The sequence below is a fragment of the Typha angustifolia genome, chromosome 8 (genome assembly GCF_048772165.1).
Source record: "Typha angustifolia cultivar Huaian chromosome 8, ASM4877216v1, whole genome shotgun sequence".
In the NCBI taxonomy this organism is placed as follows: Eukaryota; Viridiplantae; Streptophyta; class Magnoliopsida; order Poales; family Typhaceae; genus Typha; species Typha angustifolia.
The window spans coordinates 14,602,522-14,625,604 of record NC_133246.1 but is presented as its reverse complement, the minus strand read 5'-3'; the positions used below and the strand labels follow the sequence as shown (position 1 = coordinate 14,625,604).

The 23,083-nt window shown below is 36.5% G+C and overlaps 4 protein-coding genes across 6 annotated transcripts; 1 reads left to right on the top strand and 3 right to left on the bottom strand.

Annotated features, from left to right (window-relative positions):
- Positions 1-2,404: 2,404 nt before the first annotated feature.
- Positions 2,405-6,440, top strand: LOC140765461 (adenine nucleotide transporter BT1, chloroplastic/mitochondrial-like). Its single transcript, XM_073104571.1, has 4 exons — positions 2,405-2,685; positions 3,065-3,684; positions 5,468-5,629; positions 5,727-6,440. Exons 2-4 carry the CDS (start codon positions 3,079-3,081, stop codon positions 6,195-6,197), a joined length of 1,239 nt encoding a protein of 412 aa, XP_072960672.1. The 5' UTR covers positions 2,405-2,685; positions 3,065-3,078; the 3' UTR covers positions 6,198-6,440.
- A 432-nt stretch (positions 6,441-6,872) lies between these two features.
- LOC140766140 (uncharacterized protein At2g34160-like) lies at positions 6,873-9,282 on the bottom strand. The gene is made up of 5 exons (XM_073105588.1): positions 9,060-9,282; positions 8,796-8,844; positions 7,531-7,593; positions 7,321-7,385; positions 6,873-7,226 (listed from the first exon to the last, which is right to left on the bottom strand). Exons 1-5 carry the CDS (start codon positions 9,174-9,176, stop codon positions 7,131-7,133), a joined length of 390 nt encoding a protein of 129 aa, XP_072961689.1. The 5' UTR covers positions 9,177-9,282; the 3' UTR covers positions 6,873-7,130.
- Positions 9,283-9,768: 486 nt separating this feature from the next.
- Positions 9,769-13,284, bottom strand: LOC140764861 (F-box/kelch-repeat protein At1g55270-like). Its single transcript, XM_073103681.1, has 2 exons — positions 12,762-13,284; positions 9,769-11,202 (listed from the first exon to the last, which is right to left on the bottom strand). Exons 1-2 carry the CDS (start codon positions 12,786-12,788, stop codon positions 9,949-9,951), a joined length of 1,281 nt encoding a protein of 426 aa, XP_072959782.1. The 5' UTR covers positions 12,789-13,284; the 3' UTR covers positions 9,769-9,948.
- A 2,745-nt stretch (positions 13,285-16,029) lies between these two features.
- On the bottom strand, positions 16,030-18,681 carry LOC140765442 (uncharacterized). Of its 3 annotated transcripts, none has more exons than XM_073104535.1 (6): positions 18,552-18,681; positions 18,331-18,462; positions 17,832-18,164; positions 16,646-16,849; positions 16,494-16,559; positions 16,030-16,403 (listed from the first exon to the last, which is right to left on the bottom strand). In XM_073104535.1, the coding sequence occupies exons 3-5, from the start codon at positions 18,107-18,109 to the stop codon at positions 16,508-16,510; spliced, it is 534 nt and encodes a 177-aa protein (XP_072960636.1). In that variant the 5' UTR covers positions 18,110-18,164; positions 18,331-18,462; positions 18,552-18,681; the 3' UTR covers positions 16,030-16,403; positions 16,494-16,507. The 3 variants fall into 3 exon arrangements, with proteins under 3 accessions (XP_072960636.1, XP_072960634.1, XP_072960635.1); XM_073104533.1 differs by having other exon boundaries at positions 16,494-16,545; XM_073104534.1 differs by lacking the exon at positions 18,331-18,462 and having other exon boundaries at positions 16,494-16,545; positions 18,552-18,666.
- Positions 18,682-23,083: the final 4,402 nt, after the last annotated feature.

Here is a 23,083-nt window from a genome sequence, read left to right as displayed (position 1 = left end):
ATATATGTCTTTTTGTATAAATATTCTCCTAATTACTTTTCAATAAAAATAAGACTAACAATAATTTAGTAAAAAATAGAAAAAAAAAGAAAACTAATATAATGATGCTTTTGTCGTTTTAAAAAATTTAATGGTGAATTAACTCTAAGAGGTATCAATGCAAATATAAGGGTTTTGAAGACAGTTTTTATGTAAAAATTAATTAATTTTTACATGTAAAAATAATATGTTACCAAGGCTGTACATACCAGTATCAACATACAAGAGTTAACATATAAATACATTTTTGAACTTTATACATGTGACCCCGCCACTAATTACAGGAATTTACATCACAATTTAAAAAATTAATTAGCAAACATTTATACCATGTCTTGGAAAATTACGAAACTACTTAATTGATTTAGTGACATTGTGATTACATTTTTCATATCTGAATTTTCTTTAAATTTGAATTCTATCTAAGGTGAAACTGTGATCAAATCTAAAATTAAAACGATAACTTGTTTCAAAAGTCTTATAGTTTGATACTTATTTTGTTTTAGTTACTCTAAAATTATTTATTTTATTTTCTATAAATGAGGTATGACTGCTTGTCTCTCTATCACTTGTACGACATTGGCCGTAAGGTCAACCCTCTTATATGCCGGTGACCATCCAGGTGAGAACTCCACCACCATCATCGGCTCTTCACTTATCCGCCCGGTTGGCACCATCAGAAGGTAAGATGTAGAACTGTATTAAGAGCTTCATGACTAACTCAAAGATCCGTGGGGTACCACTTTATCTACATCTATGGAATAGAGACAAGATATATAGCTCATTTTATTTGGTCCCATCCTTCGATATTCCCTCTTATCCCAAGGTCATGTGACTGTGGTCACAGCTCACAATGTTCACAGTCTACTTATTCTCCTCAATCATATTAGAATATTAGATAGCAAATCCAGGATATATATATATATATAAGAACTTATGGATATGAACAAGCTCCTTAGCACACCCTTGTGGTGGCATACATTTGCCTATCTTTTCATTTATATGCTGCTCAGAGTGTGAATTTTTGATTATTTTTAGTCCAACAAATCTATTTATCGCATGTCTAATTCATCTTGAACATATCATACAAGACGATCAATTCTAAAACCGTCGATTGAGATAGCGATTTATAATTAAAAGTTGCTGAACTAAAAAATAATTAATATAAAAGTTATTTTTTCAGCAACTTATAGTTAAACATTATTATATTTAAAAATATATTAGATGTATAAAAAAAATAATTCGGAGGGCTAGTTTAGTCAAAAACTCGTAAAATATAATTATGCCACTTGAAAGAAGAGGCCACCGAGAGAGGAGTTGTGATTTGTGAGCCACATATATGCTTCGTTATCTAACGACAAGTTTCTTCTACAATCTTCCTTTCAATTTTAGTTTTTCTTTTTTAGGATTTTTCTTTTATTTGGTTGTTAACGATTCTCAGAAGGGAGGGAGGCTTGGACAAGAAATCCATGGGCAGCTTAACAGTGACTGTGCTTCAAACAGTGGACATCCACCCGTGGATAAAGAGTTTACTTCTCTTTGTCTTTTTGTTAATCTCTGTTTAAGATGGTTATAAGATGTGGATGCTTCATGAATAGATAGCAATAATTTAACTACTATTTGGTATGGGTTATATTTGATTGATTTCGTCCATAGATTATTCATTTAGTTTTTCTTTTCCTACTTTTACTTTGTACTTCATAATTGTAGTCATGATATATCATCAAAATTTCACATTTCTTGTGTAGTCACCATTTAGGCGGCTTTGTCAAGAGAGCTTCCTTTGTGATTGGGTTTTCCTATATATATTTTTTCCTCTTTTTTTCCTCTTTCAATGTGGACATGAAATCTAAATTGGCATTAGGCTATATATATATATATATTGTTATTTTCTCCTTAGTTTTCTGTAAGGTCAAAATTACTATACTGTTTCAAGATTTATAATAGTAGTGATAAAGCGACTGGACTGGTTGCCATTTAGATAGAGTATGTTCTCTGGACTTGATTTTTTTTTTAATAATTGTGACCGGTTCAACCCCTCTGTCTCTTCATCTATGTATCAATTTTGTACAATCTAATTAGACTTAATAGATTTGCATCCCTAATGACTTTTCAATACAAGAAAAAGAAGAAAAAGTTGGGGTGGGTTTCAATGCGGGATTTAATTTGATATTAAGGTCTAAAATCGGATGCATTTTAAAACGTTTTATGGTCCAGATTCTGAAACAAATTAGATAGAATCATATACCTAAGACTCCAGCTCTCTTTCCTTCATCCTACGCCAAACCAAATCCTTAGTTAAGGGGCCAGGAAGAACGAAGCAGTAAACACGAACCAAATTGGGGGTTATTATGGTAATTTGCAGAGTAGTAATTCCCCTTCCCTGAAATCCGAATACTACAAGGTTTCCTTTTCTCAAAGAAATAAATCTTTTTGAGGAGCCAGAGCTCCCCCGAAGAAGGGGAAAAGAGTTCCGCCGCCTCCTCTTCGGTTCTCTGTCTCTGTTTCTGTTTCTTTCCTCCGAAGGATAAGTAAAGAGAGAAAGGAGAGAGAGAACAGAGAGCTAGAAAGGGGGGGGATAGAGTGAGAGAGGAGAGAGGAAGGGTTTTGTTCGATTGTTGTTTGGTTCCGCCGGAATAGTTTCAGGTGATTATTTGCAACCCATGTTTGTCTTTGTTTATCTCAATGCCCACTTATTAGAATCTCCTTCTTTGTCCTATGACGCTTAAAAAATCTAGTCTTTCTACTGTTTATTGTTTGTTCATGAGAGTTATTAATCTGCTGTCTATCTTGTAGAAGGACGTTTTGTTCTTCTGTTTCCTGCGGTTTTTTCTTTATTTTGTGTTTGTAATGATTTCTTCAATAGTGAACCGTCTTATTAACTATGTTTTCTTTAATATCCGCATCTCAAAAACATTTTTTTTTTCGATCTGATTTCTTCGATTTCTCGTATATTGGTAAAAGTAGCAAATTTATTATGTTCTTTTTTTGAATGGATCTTTTTCTTTCTTCCTTCGGGAAACAGGTAAGCCTGAATCGATGACGAAGAAGAGTTTGCAAGCTAATCAGACGAAAAGAGACTGGTACTTGCCCATCCCCGAACCAGGCTTTTCATGGAACTTCCAGGATGGCAAAAGCGCTACTTGGAACCTTGAAGACGTGTTATGTCCTCCAAATGGGTTGTTTGCAAGCGTTGGGCAGATGGGAGTTGGCATTGGTGTGTCGCCAACCACTCCTAACCCTCGTGACAATGGCATCAAGATACCGTGCACCGATCTCTATCTCAAGTATGTGTCTCCAGAGATTGGTTACCGTGTTGTTGGAAATGCAAGTGAATCTGCTGTAGTTGGATCTGGCACATTTGAGGAATCTACACTCAGGACAGAAAGAAGGGGTGGATTGAAACTAAAGATTAGGATTAGGAATCCCCATCTTAGGAGGTTAGCTAGTGGTGCAATTGCAGGGGCAGTCTCGAGGACTGCTGTTGCTCCATTGGAGACCATTAGAACACATCTGATGGTAGGTAGCAATGGGGACTCAACTACAGAAGTATTCCAATCTATTATGAAGACTGAGGGATGGAAGGGATTGTTCCGTGGTAATTTTGTTAATGTTGTTCGAGTAGCACCAAGCAAGGCTATTGAGGTAAGTTATCATTTGGTATATGATTTGTGTTTAAATGTGAATCCTTGAATATTAGATACTTTTTTGATTGTTTGATCTATTGTGCTCTATCTCAAACAATTGTGCTCTACCTTTCTCATGCTTTATCAACTCTTGCAAGAGGAGTAGAAGGCCACATATTTCAGTAAAATTGGGATAAAATGTTACTTCTTAATTGTTTATCAGAAGTTTTGAACGACGTCTAAATAAATGAACTGAGTCACTAATAAAGCTAGATAATGTAGATCTACCTTATAATGGTTTCCCACAAACACGTGATGCTCTAAACTTGGGTGAAATTTTATGTCAAATTTTGGTCAAGTTTGTTTATACACGCATTGTATGCTTGTGGTGAATATGTTTTGAGCCTGAGAAAAAAATGCCTGCAAATTCAAATTGGTTATTATTTCAAACACTTGAAGAAGTATCTTGCAGAATAGTGAGAAATGTTATCTGCTGCTTAGTGTAAGGGAATCTGGAAGATTGAGACCTGCTCTTTTTGTCATAATAGCTTAGATATTCTTTGTAGCTTCTCTTTGGATACTGACAGCAACTTTGCATTATATCTCAATTGCAATATGTAATTGTACTTTTTAGTAGTTTGTACGCATGTTGTGTGGGAGAACTGCCAGAAATTGGAATGTGAGGTTTGCGTGTAATGGGAACATGGTTTTTGCGTGCTATAACATTTGTACTTGTGCTTTCTTCCAAGTGACATTTGGATCTTTGTCTGCTTGTAGATAATCCCTTAACTCGTACTGGTTTAACCTACAAGTGTCATGAGCCAAAAAGAGGTAGAGTGTATTGATATTATATGGATGGAAAAGATTGCTTGAACATAAATACTTGAGAAATGAAAAAGGAGTCTTATGAGCCAAAAAGAGGTAGAGTGTATTGATATTATATGATGAAAAAGATTGCTTGAACATAAATACTTGAGAAATGAAAAGGGAGTCTTTGTGGTGTAAAAGGGTCTTTACGTGAAAGGTAAGGTGGGAGGATTGTCTTAGACAACAAGAAAGAAGGGGAGGAATGCGGAAAAGAGAGGGAGTTTACATGGGGGCCAGACCTGAGAAATGATGATGTGGAAGTTTTTCTGGCCATCAATAATAGATAGTAGTTATTGGCGCTTAAAGAATAATATTTGTAATACAATGTGGTTGGCAACCGTAGAGTATATTTGATAGCTTCTTAAGAGGTTATATATATATATATATATATATATATATATATTATAATATATATTTTTTTTAAAATTTATTTATTTATTTTATTTATTTTTTGCGCTTAGCTTTGGTGATTTTTATCTGCTATTCCTTAGTGAATCTATCATCTTTTCTAAAAATGGAGTTTTGACCTTATAGATGTTCTAATTTGCTAGGATTGTGAATTATATTGTCAGATACTGTCCCCTTAATTAGATTATCTGAAGCTGAACTAGTTAGAAATAGTTATGGATGTTTTTTTTTCACTTATTGCCTTAGAATTGTTCTAGTTTCAACATACTGAATGCTTATTATTTCTCATGTTCTGCTTCATAAGCCTAATGGGTATATTATGTCACATCTAATGAGTTGTGTTCTCTCAATTGATTATAGTTAGACCACACTGGAATTAGGTCTGCTTATTTTTCTTTTTCTGGTTTACTGGTAACATGAAGGATCTTTGATATGACAAGTTCATTAAAAGAATGGATAACACAACTTTGATGATAAACGGAAGTTTACTTGTTATCCTAAAATGATAAATTTCTTGTTCTTTGTAGTTATTTGCTTATGATACAGCTAAAAAGGTTTTGACCCCCAAGACTGGGGAACCTTCTAAGATTCCCATCCCTTCTTCACTAATTGCTGGAGCATTTGCTGGAGTCAGTTCAACCATGTGTACATATCCTCTAGAATTGATCAAGACACGACTAACCATACAGGTCAGTAATTCCTCCGTGACGGAAAAATTAGGGGAGTACAAACAGATGATGTGTTCATAAGTGGTCTTACTCTTAACCTTTTTCTTCCCCCCGACAGAGAGATGTCTATGATAATTTCTTGCATGCTTTCATAAAAATTGTGCGGGAGGAAGGCCCAGCGGAGCTGTACAGAGGTTTGACGCCTAGTCTGATAGGTGTTGTACCTTATGCGGCAACAAACTACTTTGCTTATGAGACCCTGAGGAAACTTTACAGGAAGACATTCAAAAAGGAGGAAATAAGTAATATTGCAACTCTTCTGATAGGCTCAGCTGCTGGTGCTATCTCAAGCAGTGCTACCTTTCCTCTCGAGGTGGCACGCAAACACATGCAAGTAGGAGCTGTGGGTGGCAGGCAGGTTTACAAGAATATGCTTCATGCTCTATTGAGCATTCTTGAGAAGGAAGGGATTGGTGGTCTTTATAAAGGACTGGGACCAAGCTGTATGAAGTTGGTTCCTGCTGCAGGGATCTCATTCATGTGCTATGAGGCTTGTAAGAAGATATTGATTGACAAAGAGGACGAGTAGATTCAAGACTAATGCTCAACACGGAAGATGATGACCAAGATTCAGAGATTGAAAATTTGCACTGAAATCTTGGTTTGGCAATTTTTTTCTTTCACTTGATTTTTTGGGTATCTCGTAGACCTCAAAGTCGTCACATACATTTGGCAGCCGATTTTTCTTCCTTTTTTTTTTTAACCTTCCGATCTTATTGTTGGACACCCTTTAAAGGGAATTAGTTTTGGCAGTAAAAATTAGAGTTATCCATGCAGTTATTGTTATTTGTTTATTTCTTTCTGCCTTTATGAGATGAGGAGAGACCTTAAGCTGGTTCTTTGTTTGCGTCAGGTTGGTACCTCAGTTACGATACATTCTTTTCCTTAAGTTTGGTATTACGTTGGAAAAGTAATTAATTCGTCGGGATAAGTTGGATTAAATAGAGAATCAATTCATCCCATGGACATGAATGTCTTCAAAAGTGTTATAAAGGAGGGATAACGTAGGATAAGCCTCCTAAATTCTTACCAGTCGTTTGGTCTTTGGTCATATTTGCCACGAGAAAGGTTTCATATATTGCATAACAAATAAGATTATTATTGCAAGAAGACGCAAAATTGGATGCCACCGCGCTTATGCCCTTGCTGCTAACAGCTGAACTTGGGTGAAACTGTAACAACCAAGCATAATATCCCAGCAATATAGAACAGGAGATGCAGTTTCATAATTTCTTGGAGGCTCCCAAATTGGGAAAACAAGTTTTAAAATTTCAATATGCCAGCATCACTTCCATTAGGGGGAAAAGGACATCAAGCATCTGAAGAGGCAACAACCAATCTAACCTATATCAAACACATACACTAACTAATGCTCTTACTAACTATCAAATGTGCATCTGATATGCAGTCAAACAACGCTGACATTCCAAATAAACGAGAAAAAAGAAAACAAGCTTCATCTTTAGCTCTGCTCCTCACTATCAGCAGCTTCCCTTTCTTCTGCGGCAGCAGCCATTAATTCATCGAAGTTCTCCGTCTTTCCGAGCAATATCTCAATCTAGTAAAGTCACAGTCATACATAACTAACAGTAAATTTTCCAGAAAAGAGAACAAAAGGAAACCCTTTGTTGCTGTATGCAATCAGATCTAACCTTTGCTTTCTGAATGGGTCGTCCCCTTGATTCGTCTTTCATATCAACAGTAGAAGTCATGATCTCTGTAAGTAATTTTTCAACATGTTAGAAGTCGAGTCCTGGCCTTGACCTAAAAAAAGTAATTGCATATTTTTCTCATAAAAAGTAATAGTTCAGAGATATCCAAAGTTTAGCATGCATAAGTGACATGAGAGGTAAGAATCTCACTTTTCTCGATGGCAAGGCCATTATTTTTCAGAATTTCCGCAATGGTCACAACAGTAGCAATAGCTGAAATGTTAAACACAAGAGATTAATGTTCTTGAAATATCATATATCACAAGGCATTAGCAGAAGAACAAAAAACCATTTCATCAATTGTCACGCAATTTCTTCAGCTGGCAAGAGACAAAAACACCACTTCAGACTTGCACATTACCATCAAGATGAAAATATTGCAACGGCAATCATCTATATAACACAGTAATACTACATAAATTTAATCCTTTTAACTCCACAGAATGCCAGATCTGAAGCATAGAATAGCAGAAAGCAATGCAACCAAAATTGGAGTCAGGGTTTGACAAACTGAGGTGTGCTAACCAACTTAAGTGGCAGTTAATCCTCTGCACAAATGATAGTGGACTAGAAAGAGCACAAAACTTGCAACACCTATGATTGTTAACCAAATGGAAGAGTGAAAGCCCACAGCAGTGCTCATAGGAAAGGTATAATAATATGATTCCAACAACTTTCTATCAACATCATCGGACAAATACATCAAAATTTTACTATTTCTTAAGATCAAAACTTGCACAACTGGTCACAAGAAAATATAAACATCACTTAGATATAGTCAAGGAATTACAAATTAATTATGGGCAGAAAAGGTATAAGCAGATTAACAGCACAATCAGCACCAAAGCTGAACGCTTGGAGACTGGAGTAACATGCATCTTCTGAATCATGGAAGTGTGATTATGTAGTGTAACTTGCATAAGAAGCAGGAGGCAGTGAACCATGCAAAACCAAATTAACAAGATCGAGAAATAACTTGGCATACTCTTTGCAATCATGTATTGCGTCTTAACATATGATAGTGACATCACAAATATCTGGCCTTTACATGTGCTTGACCTTCGTGAGCAACATGAAAAGCATAATATTCTCCCACTGGCAAAATTTCTCAATAACAACGTTTCCAATGAGGATGAGTGGATGACAGATAAAATTGACAGAGGATTGTTCTACCCTTGTTAAATAGATTATTTTTTTACTGGTACAATAGTCACTTGAAGGGCAAGAGCAAGATGTTAGATTTCTATCTTGATTCCCATGTATCGACCCCTAAACATAGAGATTCTTAATAATCTAATACAATCTGACAGATGAAGTAAAAGAGGTAAAAAATGGAGGACCTCAATATGCTAAGGACAATCATATTCAGACTATACAAAGATGACAAAATGTAGCAGGGAATAAAGAAATAATACCCATTCCAAGAGCTGAAAGCTCAACTTCATTATGTTGCTGCATGTACCTCTGCGCTCAAAATTAAAAGGCATCATTATTACCACTCCAGCTGAAAGAAAACTTCCAGATATACTTGACAAAGAGAATAAGAAATCTTCTACGAACATGTATTCCCCATCTTGAAGTATTTAAAATAATAAAAGATTGAAACTTTCACCAGAAAGACACGAAATATCAAACCAAAGAACCAAATAAGAAGAAAATATATATACGCCATTTGTTACCTTCGCGAGGTTGACGTAGAAGAAAAGCGGCTTCTTGGTGTTGGAGACCTGGATCCGATTCTTCTTGTGCGGCTCGGAGATGTGGATGTTGTTCACTGCCTCGGTGATCTCCTCCATGGCTGAATCGCCGCAAGAAACCAAGACCAAAAGCAAACTCCAACCCTAACCCTAGGCACGAAGATTAGATAGACAGCGCGGAACAGTCCTCAAGAATAACACGAAATCGGTTATATCTCTTCGTTTATATATCATCTCAGTTCGGTTCTTGTCGAACCGAGCCAGAATTGGGTTCGATTCGATAGGTGTGACTTGAGCTTACACATTAAACAACTATACGTTATAGAGAGAAATTTGCAAATAGCACCCTTTATTTTATTGATTTTGTAATTTGAACATGGCCCACAGCCATTTGTGGCCTGCAGTTTTTTTTATAATATCCAAAAAAATGATTCTTAACTATTTAATCAGGAGACTTTAATCGTATATATATGTGAATCATTTTTTTTTTTAAATTTACCTTTGGCATATCCTAAAATTATTTCAAGGTAATATAATGCCTTGCAATCATCACATTTATTATTTCCAACTGTAGATGACAACATAGATATGATTCATATTCACATCCATATCCACATCTCAGCTAAAAATTGGATTACAGAGCACCAATGATTGTAAATCAGTAAGGTTTCTAAGAATTGCTAGGACCCACTTCACTGTAAGTATAAATATTTGAAATTGAAAAGGCACCTACTGTTACAATACAAAAGACTTTATGCATCAAATAAGTATGTCTTCCTGCCACATAACAAGGTAACAATTCAGGTGCAAAATGGAATGACAAGACGATGCTAGTTCATGCCTGACGTATCTTTATACAATGCCCTGTGTTCTAAGCCTGAAGAATTTGACAGTGGACTATGTGACTTTTGAGACGATTGCGACCTGCAATGTTCGACCAGAGATTCGTGACGAATGTTTTAAGCTGCCCTTTCCCAGAAATGGTCTCCCAACACTGACTGCTGCTTCCTCCAGAATCTTTCCCTGCGACGTCGACAAGGGAAATACTCATGTTGTTCCTGACAATGCCCAGCTTCCCATTAAGAGGGATGAGAGCGGCTGCCTCTAGAGCTCGAGAGCTCCCCAGGTGCTGCTTGCTATCAATAAATTTGCTCCATGAATCAGTGGCTTCATCATAGATTCTCAGCTTGCAACCATCTTTGCAATCCACAGCATAAAGTTGGCCCTTGAAGCAAAGGCTCGGATGCCTCCATCCGGAAACCATGCTGTCAAAAACTGGAAACCAACTGTCAGTTTCCGGAAAATAGACCTCACTGAGGACCTGCCCCTGTGATCCAAGCCCTTTCAGGTACCATTTTCCTTCATACACCACCCCAATGAAAGGAACCATTGCAGTGCTCATATCTGATATGAAGGACCATCTGTTCTTGGCTGGATCATAGAGCTCTACTGATCTTAGAGAACGATGGCCGCCTTCACTCTCCCCTCCGGCTACATACAAACAATTGTTTATCACACAAGAACCAAAGAAATGCCTCCGCCTGAACATGTCAGGAGCGCGATGCCATTTGTTAGTTCTTGCGCTGTAAAAGATGACCCGTCTCATGGAACCCTTGTGTGGATCCTTGCCTCCAAATAAGTATAGATGGCAGCCACTGAGGACAGCACAACCAAAACCAAGAGCTTCAGAGTACTCTCCTGGAACAGGTGGAAGAGGATGCCAGATTTGGTTCAGTGGATCGAAAGCATCCCATGAGATTCGACCGTCCCTGTCTCTTTTAATGACATATATCCATTCCTCAGTAATTCCAAGGCTTTTCCGTAGGTTGTAGAAGTAATTTCCAGCCAACAGGCGGTGCCACCTCTTGCAGACTAGCCTTAGCTTCCTGTGCTCAGCTCGTGGTACTCTAATCAGGCAGGCAATGGCGAGGTCATCAGGAAGACCAGGAAGCAATGGAGACTGCCGGTGGTTCCGATCACCCCGTGCTGCTTTGGGTTGTGCTGGATGGATAGATGCTCTTATGTTTGATTGAATGCAGTGTTTTGCTCCAGGGACATACTTCTTAGCCCCAGCAACAGTCTTCAGGCCTGCATCAACTCTACAGAGGCATGCTGAGCTATCAACCTGCACAGTTCATTTGTGGGAAGATCAAGAAAACAAATTGTAAAAACCATTCGGGAAGTCAAAACTAGAGCATATACATATATTTATAAAGCTGCAAGATCCATGCTAAATCCATAGCAAATGTTCCTATCCCCAATGGCTGGGAGGGCTATGAACAAGAAAACAATTAATTCGAAGAAAAGCATTTCCTTTCTTTGATTTAGTTCAGAACAAAGGGCATAGTAATGCATGTCAATTAAAAAGGGCATAGTAATGCAGTTGTATGAATCAATTAAAAGAGCACAGTAATACGTGTCAATTAATAAGCTAGAGATAACTGCATCACTATTAATTGACAAAAGGAATATTAGAACAGTTTAAGAGAAATACAAAAGATTAGGATTTTAGTTAGCAGGCAACATATTACTTCACAATTGAGATGACAATAAATCAATAATTCATTCCCGTGTATAAAGCAGCAAGAATCACTGTTATACTTTATAACTATATGCTTTGAAAGAATTTTCCAAGTACCTAGGATCAGGTAAAACAGACATGGCAGAAATTTCTCATGGAAAATAATCAACATTAATAAAAACTGATAATTTCCAAACTTCTTTTCCGGCTCTCCTTTGGCTAGGATTGAAATTACTGATTTAAGTGAAGAGCAATAGCAAAACTGTCGCTCTCCACTTAATTTTCCTATAATAAAGCTTAGAAGACTATAAGCCAGTATGATCGATTCATTTCTGCTGTTAACTTACCTCAGTTCATAGTATTTATTTTCCGCCTTTACAATGATTTTTGAGAACATTAATCTCGTTATAGTCATAAAACCACATACTTAATTTCTTCATCAGTAACTCAAATAGCTGAAATTCACAAGCTACTTATTCCATGAACATTTAAGTCAACGATGGCTCAGTTTGCGTTAGAGAATATAGCAAAAGCTAAAATGTAATGATACTATATTCACAAAACTAAATGATTAAGAAAAGGAAAAAATAAAGTAAACAAGTAATTAGAAAAAAAAAGTATTTAAAAAAAAAACTTAAGGCTCATAAGTCATATCATTGTCCTAACTCCTGATCTCCAGAGTGTCATGGTAAAATGGTGAATCTGAATGCCACATCTTCCTTCATCTTAATTTTTCTCCCTCTCTTCATAGATCATAAGACTTTTGCCAACTTCAACACAATCTTTACAAGTTTGTGAATCCAACAGCTAAAAGGCTATGCATAACTTAATTGAACAGTACACAAGACAAAGATTTAGTGGCTTCCACTTTCTGACCATGGATAGCATAGCATTCTACATATTAAAGTTGTTCCTTCCCAATAACTAAAAGTCACAAAATTTACTTGTCCAATGAAATCGTATCCACAATCTGATGCAACAGTATTGTGCAATTAACGCCAAAATGCAACTATATTCCTAACACGACAAAGAAGAGATCAGGAGGAGCACATGCGTAGATTTCAGAAAGGATTAAAAGAGTACATAAGACACTCTTACCGTCAAACAAAACAAAAACTTAACTTCTACTATGACTGCAGAGGATCCAAAAATAGGACTCTTACCAAAGGAGGCTGATTCCTTCTCTCCATCTCGATTCACCAAGAGATTCCCTTCAACCCATCTCCTCAAACATCTGAACTACTCCTCATAACACCCACTTAATCCAACTACGCCAAGCATCAAATCAAAACACAAAACATGAAACCACTATACTTCCCACCTCAGCAAGAACTAACAGCCAAAGCTTAAGCTTTAAATCAAAGGACTAAACTTTACCCCTTCCCATGGCTAGTGCAAAGGAAGGATTATAAATTTACAATCCCTGGACCTCAAACCTCAGATCCCAAAACCAAACCACTCACCCAACTTCCACCTCTGAAACCAAAAACCCATCTCCAAAACCGTCGTAGGAAATCAAAATCCAAACCGTAGACGAGATAAAGGAGAAGGGAAGGTGGAATTGGAGGCGGAGGGGGCATAGCCGCATAGGATACCAAGAGAGGTGAAATGCTACCGCCTCTCTAGTATCGCATTAAAGTCTTGCTTCCGCTGTGGGGGCCCACGATGGCCATGATGGTCTTACTTGGGCCGAGTCTTCTCCTCCTCCTCCTTGCCGAGTAAAGCTTTCTCACCTTTAATTCACACCAACGATGAGACCCAGACCTTCCTAAGCCGGAACCGACCAATCAGATAGCTTAATCTCCACCGGCCCCAGAGTAAGATTTCCCAAATCTAAATACTATTAGTTTAGGAAACTTCCGCAGGGCACCCTATGATTGAGCGAATTTGCGATTTAGACCCTGCAGTTCGGGCAACTTTTAATTTCAGTAAAATAAACAATATATATCCTACTAACTCATTTTTGGAACCAATTTTAGTGGAATTCAAATTGAATTCATTTAGGAATAAATTATGCTGTTTAGAAGATAGTAGAATTAAAATTTCATCTAGATCCATTAAAATTGGTTAAAATTTCATCATCTAAACTAGAATTTTAATCCAAGGTTCCAAATAGAGTATAAGTTTTCCAACTAGCTATCTCTTATCATGCTTCTAAGTTAGTTTAATCATACAATAAATTGAAGTAATAGAATTAATTTTCTTTAGAGTCATACCTAATGTATTGACTCTTCATTTCCATCTTCCCTCTCCTAACTTTTTTGACACGCTAAGTGGAGGGATGCGGATTCACTTCTCTCTCTCTTCGCCTTTGTTTTGAAGTTATTTTACTTACTGTTTTCTAAGCACCGTTGTGACCTCTCCCTCCCCTATGACCTTGAGTTTGATGCGTATTTTTTTCCTCCATAGTGTTTTTCTAATGTAGCAAAATGTGAGCCTTACGTCAAAAGAGTCGTCATTCTATGCCCTATTCTCTATATATATTAGCAATGTCTCCATTGATTTAGATTAATAAAACTATTTACCTAGTAACCTTTCCTCAACAACAACAACAACAAAAAAAAAAAGTCAAAGTAACGGAATAAATTTTTTTTTTCCCTATGGCATTCATAAACAGCGTTAATATTAATCTAATCTCGGAGTTGTTGATAGGTCAAGCATCAGAGTTGTTCAAGCCTTGACGTATTCTAAAATGGTGGTACCCGTCTTGTTTACGGATTATAGTGGATATATTCTTCCTGTAGGGAGTGATAAGCAGGGTGCAAATTGCAAAATCCTCTTAAATCTGAACTAGATACTGGAGTATCGGGCCCACCTTAGTTAGTCCAAACACTTCGGGTAGAGATAGAAAACCTAAACCACTAGTGGAGGTTGACATAGGTGGATTGAATACCTATGCGGTCGTCGTATAGTGAGAATGGAGAATAAAAATGGGATAACAGGTGGAAGGGAAGAATAGAAAGAGCAGGAGCACAGCAGTCTGTTAGTGGAGAACATGTCACAAAGAAGTGATAGGAGAATCTTTTGTTTCTTGCTTTGAATCATTCAGCAGCACCATTCCAAGTCTTCTCAGGAAGTCTCTCCACAGATCTATTTATCTAAGGTTTAATATGGGCTGTCATCAGAGTCAAGTGGGCATTAATAGGTAGTAGTGAGTCAGGTTTAAAACATTTTAGCAACAGAGCCAAGTGGGAACAGTCAGATAATTCATGCATTTTTGTATCTTGGATTTCATAGGACACTATTGACTCTCAAAACAAAGTGGGCCACTTATCCAAACATAGCTAAAAAGATATCAGTGGCAAAGCTGACAAGCAATGGCTTGGGATCAAAAGCAAACCTACAAGTTGCTGACAATCAGAATACTGAAAGAGGAGAGATCCATTATTCAACTTTGGGCAGTATGGTCCCAAAAGAAAAGACTGTGAATCCAGTTCAAATCTGTATATATTTAGCGGCAACTATTGCTTTTGAAAACGAAAATTCGAAAAAATAAAGGCATAAAAGAACAGTAGAAAAGATAAAAAGGTATTAGATACCAATTTGGCTCATCAAAAACTTTCAACAAGGACACTGAATGATTGGCTAGTCAACCTTCTAGATTATTTTGACAATTCTTCTATGGCATATACATCTGATATCTTAATCCCAAATTTTCAAACCATCATAAAGAAGATGTATCCTGCAATCACACAGTTAAGCTAAGAACTATTTAATCAGCAATCACTTGATTTCTCAAGAGATAGCCGTGAATCTAACGTTGGAAAGAATGAGATGTAGAAGAAACAACAAACAAACTTGACAGATGTAGATGGTCAACTACACGACTCTTTGTGAAAACATATGCTGCAAAAATTTAACTACCAACATTTATTTCCCATTCAACAGAGTTGCCACTACTGCACCATAGCCCTCGTTTCATTAAAACTTAAAACAGAATTAATCTCAAAAGAGATTAATCTACAAGCCTGTTAGATCCCAATTGCAGCATAGAAATTCCAACAACCAAACCGACTACCAACAAGTATCAGGAATCCTACTCACATCTAAACAACAACCAGTTATAGCACCATCAAAAATAGCAACACTGGAACAACTACAAAGAACATCCACAAACAACTACAAACATAGATTCCACACTAAGTGATACAACACCGGAATAAAAAAGATAACCACCACATAGAAAGAAAATACTGCACTACAGAATTAAACTTTGGAATAGGTTACATTCAAAGATCTGGATACCGTGATGATAAATGCATCGAGTAGGTAACTTTATAGCTTTCCCTGCATCAAGTTTGATATTCACCTCCATAAAAGAGTTATTTCACTCTCTAACACAGACATGAAACATCAATGATTTGTCATAATTTTCTGTACACTGCATTTATTATGTTCTTTGGAAGAAGAAATAATTTAAAATTTAGTACGTTTACCAAATAATCTTGTCTCAGTATAATTTATGTCAAAGTTTCAAATTATCCGTACAAAAATTGGTTCCTTGGAGTAGTAAGAAGAAAAAAAGAAAATTGTTGAAGTATACTTACAATACAAAGTAATCAGAGTGAGATATCAATGTTAGCCTGTTACTTACAATACAAAGTAATGTCAAATCTTTTAGTTCCTTCAAATACTATACAAGGGCTAGTCTCTTATTCTCGAAGGAGAAGGAGAATCTTATAGATCTTTTTTCTTCAGCTTTGCTGCCCCAGACTCGATCATAACAAAGCACAAAATATTTGATAATTGGCTTGTCCAATCAGTAAGTATGGTGATATAACAATGGAAGTCATCAATAACGTAAACTGCAAGTGCAAAAAGTGATCCACACAGTGATAAAATTGTTGCTGGCATAAAAATTTCTTCAAAAATATGCAAAAGGTGCATCTTCTTACCAACAGAGGAATACTCAAGAAGCTCCAGATAGGCCACAATGCATACAAGAACCTGCAAGAGAATCACTTCAACAAACTAATTGATTCTTACATAGTATTTGTTCTCATTGTGAGAATGGAGGAGGAAAAAGGAATTGAGTAAACCTACTTACAGAAAAAATGAAAGAAATCCAAGGAGGAGAACAGATGGTGATATCTTCCAAAAGACTTCTGATTTTTCTTGAATCATAGACGATTGTCTCATAGGTATCTCATACTTCTCACTAAATTTCTGTGTATCATGTGAGAAAAGTGTAGAATAAAGGATGAGGCCTAAATCCAAAAGGAGACCAACTAGTCCAAGGTACAATGCTGCCCTGCAAATAACATGAAAGACCCACATCAATATGAATATATTTCTGATCAAGCAGGCATTGCATGACCATATCTAGAAAGAAGCAACATGACGAAAAGGAAGAGATGAATTGACGCCAACTTTTAGGTTCAGTTAAAACAATTACAAAAGTGGCACATGCCTCCATTGTAATTTAAGGGTTGCAGTCATAGAACTAAAAGAAAGCCAATAATCACATGATTAATTTTCTCATTTCTTGAACTAAGATCTCAACATTTTTGTCAAGATATAATATATCATCAATGAAACAATAACAATCTCCATTCACCGGATCTTGAAGTCTTCTCTAAGTGGTTGGCATTTTGTAATCAGTTGATATAAAATTACAAATGTTGAGGTAATAGCGTTTTGCAAGAACTGTTTGCAAAATCAAAGTTTACCCCATTCTTCTTAGAGTTCCTTTCAAATATCATCTAACTACCTGAAGTCTCAATTAGTATTTCTCTTCTTTCACACTTCACAATTTCAGTTACATTGTTCTTATCAAGAGATGTGTCCTCCCGGAATTTTCTTAAATCAAAATGGCCGAGTAAAGTTCCTTCCCAACAGTCCTCTACGAAAGGGTCACACACTTGTTGGATTATTAATTATTTGAATTGGAAAAGGAAGTGACAATACTCTTTTCAACCTTCAATTATCAAAATGCACAATTGTTTTCTCTTCTTAACGAAGATTAAAGATTTTCAATTCAACTAGAAGGAAGATAAACTAAATTGGAATGGCAATCCCAATTCCCAAGTGTTAAGACAAAATCAGCTGATTGTATAATAGTGACTTGCCAACCAAAACAAAGCTCAAGGGTCTTTATGCTTCTCTCAGCCACCACAGGCTCATAGCAGATTAGCAGGGGAGGAACAGTCATACCCTCTTTGTTTAAAAGATAAGAAAGTTTGTGTCTCTTCTTTAAACATATCTACGAAACAAAGGTGAAGAGATGAATGTACCTATTAATTCTTTTGTCCCACAGCAAGATAGATATCAAATTCTTCCGACAATCACCGAAGTAGATGATGAGAGCAGCAAAACCGAGCCATAGCAGGTTCTCGACGGCTTCTCTCCATGTACGAGCTCGGTGGATAGTTAACATTGACAACGAAGGGCGCGTAGGCTTCGAAGTAACATCATCTTCCATGTCTTCTCCACTCGAAGCATATCCCTGGCCATATCTTTGCCTCACATATCCATTAATACCTCCAAATCCAATTGGTGTACCACCCGACATACTCGACTTTGCTTCAATTCCAAATAAGAATAACCCAATGCTAGATTCTTTTCCCCTGAAACAAGGATGAGATAGAATCTATGTCAAGTCTACCAGAAACAAACATATTAGATGCAACACCATCTGCATCCAAAAAGTCGACGGCTTTCCTCTCAAAAACTGCACTTGGGGAAATATAGCATAAATTATAGCATATCGAATTCAAAGTTTCGGAAACAGACCCAAATCGAAATAGGATAGAAACAACACGATTCGCATCCGAAGTCGACTCGTTTCCTCAAAAAACAAGAAACACACATCGAAATTGACAAAAACAACGCGATTCAATTCCAAAGCCCGTGCCTTTCCGCAACCTACAGAAGCAATAAAATCACGCGGCCTTTCCTTGATGTTTAAAAGAGAGTATACACAATAGGAATAGATTCGAGGGGCCCATCATTACCTCGTGGGAGACGAACCAAACCGAAAAAAGAAAAACAGTTCGATGCCCGCCTGTTACGAGAAAAAAAGAATATATTACAAGTAGCACGAAAAGCACGAAGAACCCTCATCCTCTTTTGTCTTTATCCCCCTCTTTTCGTATTTAAGGACAGTAATTAAAAAGACATATATACGTTCCCTTGCCGGAAGGAAACTCCCAATAAGGCAATGTTCGAGTTCTGCTAATATTTAATTATACGTCTCATTATTACTAATTCGAGCATTACAACTTTGTTTTAGATTTGTGTCCATGGCCCAACTTACTTGGGGAGTTCTAGGCCCAAGTCGGACGAGAAGAAGCGATAGGAAACTTGGGTCTTAAGAGATTTCCAATGGCTAAGTGGGCTGGATCAAAAGCCCACTATATTAGGTAGACTTTGGACTCAGCTCGCCAGCCTTTTCGGACTGAAATATGCTTTTAATTAATGCTTAGAAGAGAATAAATATATAGCCGTCGTGATTCACGAATTGAGAGCTGTCAGTACAATCCCTTAATTAAAGTCCAAACTTCCGGTCGACATCGATCCGACACTTGGACACGATCCCAGTGTGGCAGGAACAAGTAGAAAATCCCACGTCACCTCTTCTGGTCAATAAAAATCACAATTAATTAAATTAGTTAATCGATTATACAAGAAAAACTTCTGATTTGTCCGGAGAAGCAATAATTGAAGACCCACCCCCGTCCTGATTCCTCCTCATCTTCCATAGCATGCATCCAAACAAGTCAAGTCAAATAATAGTCTTCAAGATACAAACTTACATCATCGATCAACCACTCTTTGTGAGACATATGATGCATCAATGGTTGCATACCTATTGACACATTTTAGTAGTTGGGGAAGATAAGCTATACTCATGGTGGGGTAGGGAATATACCTTCTTGATATCATAAACGCTGTATAATTATCTACTGGGATGCTGACGTGGAAATAGTGGATGCCTTAACTTGTGGTCTAAAATAAGAGGACTTATATATCAACACGTGATTCCCATTTGAGTAATATATATATATATATATATATATATATATATATATATATATATATATAAGCATATGAGAGGATGAATGGGCTAAGGTGGCCATCGCTTTGGAAGAGATAATTGCGATGATAAATATCACATGGATGATAAGGTCATGAAAGCTAGAGTTTTGTCCGAGGACTGTACGAATGTAATTCTGCTTACCAGAAAAACGTATGGATGATAAGGTCATGAAAGCAAGAGTTTTGTCTGCTCACAATGAAAAAAGTACTCAAATAAGTGAGTTTCTAAATTTTTTTTTTGTTGTACAGGAGTGTTAAAAATTGATTTTCAGTCAATTTCAGTATGTATTAGTATTTCTTTGTCAGTACGTTTGAACGAGTCCTAGGAGCGTTCGAACACGGATTCCAGATAGAAATTGGGTGATGCAGGCATTCGAACGCAAATATCAACCCGAGAGCAATTTTGATACAGGCGTTTGAATGACCTAGCCGCGTTCGAACGCAAATCTCAACCCGAGAGCAATTTTGATGCAGGCGTTTGAACGACCCAGCTGAGTTTGAATGCAAGTCTTAACCCAAAGCAACTGTGATGCAGGCGTTTGAACGGCCCAACCGCATTCAAACGCGAGTCTTAACCCGAGAGCAACTATGATGTAGGCGTTCGAGCGAGACCCTTCTGCGTTTAAACGCCCCTTTAAGTTCTGTTGTATTGTTATTGGCGCGTTAGAATGCGCCCCAAGGGAGTTCGAACGCGACGTAGAAAAATCTCAAATCTGAACTTGCCTATAAATACTAAAGTATGTTTTTAGGGCTTAGTAGTTGGAAGAACATTTATGATGGTGAGCCACCGTTGTATTGAGAGTAATTAGAGTTGCTAAACTCTTTGCAAGTGAGGGATTGATAAAGTAAAGAAGATTGCTCCGCCCGTGAATGTAGGCACATCACCGCACCACGTAAATATTGTCTCCCTCTCTCTATTGTCTCTATTACTTTTATTCTAGAGATTATTTGCATTAAAGTGTTTAATCTGTGATTAGAACTTGTTTATTGTTATTCTATCACCGTTAACACCTCATTGGAGATTTTCACAAAACTTGAATTGTTTTTCCATCACTATTCATTTTTGTCATATTTGGGAGTGAAGGTTTGTTTCCGCTTCCTTCACCTATTTGGGTATTTGCACAACAAGAAGTAGGTAAATATTCTAATTCACCTGATGGTGTAAAAATTAGGGAATTTATTTAATATAAATTACTTTCTTAATAAGCGATCTGAATTGCTTGTCAATTTATTCTAATCTATTGAAATTCTTATTATTTAGAATTACTATTTCAGAAAGCGATCCAATTTCACTGTGCTCATGTGGATTAGAAGTGATATAATCATGCTAATAAATTTGTAAGTTACTACTTAATTGGGTAACAACAACATCTGATGTGCCGATCTATATGGGTGAAAAACTCATGAAAGGTATAGTTCATCTCCTAGTCGTTGCAGTATTGTTTTCGTACAGGCAACTATCACATTTAAAGACCCACCTGTTCACCTTTATAATAAGCCACAATATAATATATCTAAGCTAGTCTCTGTATTCATATCATGGAGAATTTCCAAATTTTTACGCCCAGTATTTTAATGATTTTGTAGTCGATATTTTGTCTCTGGAGCTAATTGGTATAATGTTATCTTTTGACTATCTTTTCTACTGTAATGCCCTCAGGAAAGTAGTTCTTAAAAGAAATTGGATTTAGGTACATACTATTTTGTCAGATTACAAATAATAACTAAAATAAAATTTAAAGATTCTCTAATATAAAATGTTTCCTCCTAACAGTAGTAGATCTTTATTAACAATCATCTTCTTATGCATCACACTTTTAAACCTAGTATCACCGTTTCAATTCCTATCACATAGAATATTATATATATATACATTAGTAATATTCACAAAGACACTATAAATAATCTTTATATAACAATACTTGTAAAACATTTCACGTCAAATGTCAATTTATCAACAATAATTAAGAGGATCTATTACGAGGGGGTTAGTTTGGATATTTCCCTTAATCACGCAAATAGTTTGACTAAGAGTAGCTGAGGTCCACATGGATGGTTCATTGTATAAGGCTTCTCACTAAAAAAAGATAAACAATGTAACATTAATGCATAGAATCTTTCAAAGAAATTTTCACTCATAAATCCTGAAACGAGCAAGAGAGCCATCCAGCTCCCATGATCGATCATTGTACTTATAATTCACATCTTACTTTATGCAAATTAGACCACAGTTTCCAAAAGAATATATAGAAAAAATATATATAGCCATGTGAATCACATTTTTTTTAGTCTAAATATTCTAATTACAAGCTGCTATAACTGGTAACATTAAGTAGTGGGGCATTAATTAATACGTTTGTTGGGGGTTAGGATGTCAATGTCCTCGTGTTTGTGAGCTTCTTGGGTGCATTATTCTATTTCCTTTTCATGTGAGGCTTCCATGAAAGTATGAAACCGATCGATCGCTATATAAAAGGCTATATCATATATATAGATAATAGATGTATGCATAATGGGGGCTTCGTGATAAGTGCGTGGTAGAAACGACGATTGTGATAAGAGCACGTGATAAGAGCACCGACTAAACCCCAATTTATCATCGTTTTTCCCAGCACTGCTCAATGGTGGGATAAGAATTAATGCCAACTCTTAGTTTCACTTTCACTTTCACTTTCACTTTCACCTTCAAGGTGAGTTAAGAGACCAAATTTGTTAAGCTTTCTATAGATCTAATTAGTTCCATTTCCAGCAACAATTTGTAGCAGTTCCGTAACGAAAGAGAATATTGTAATTAAGCTAATTAATGCTCCATAGTGTGATCCCAGCGTGTATTACCAGCTCACCTAATTAAGACCGGTCTCTTGATAAGAGCACGTGATAAGAACAAACGACAAAGCCTATTTATCAAAGTTTCTTTTTCTAAGCACTGCTCAAAGGTGAGATAAGGAAGATGAGGTGCCATAGAAAAAGGCTGGAATAACTACAAATATTATGTCATGAATGTCATTCTCACTCTACAAGGTTGTCTATGTGACGAAAGATATATTGCACCCTCTGTGATTATATTAACTTATTAATTAGTTTAATATGTTAAGCTATAAAAGAATGATATATTTTTATATTTTATATTCTAATGATACAAAATAAATTTCAAGAGATCATCATCCTATCTTAATCGATGTGCTTTCTCAATCAAACTAGTAATAGCGAGTTAGGGTAACAAGGCATATCTCATTACTGCATGCTTAATGACCTTTTCATCACGTCTTTGCACGGCATGGTTACCAAGTCTTTGTATCATTTTTGTACTCAATGGTACTAAGTCTTTTTATTTCACTATTAACAAATTGGATGGCCTACCTGTAAACATTAAATAATTGGGTTTTCCATTAACATATATTATGCCACCTAACATGCATGCACGGTCATCAAGACAAAGTCGGACACA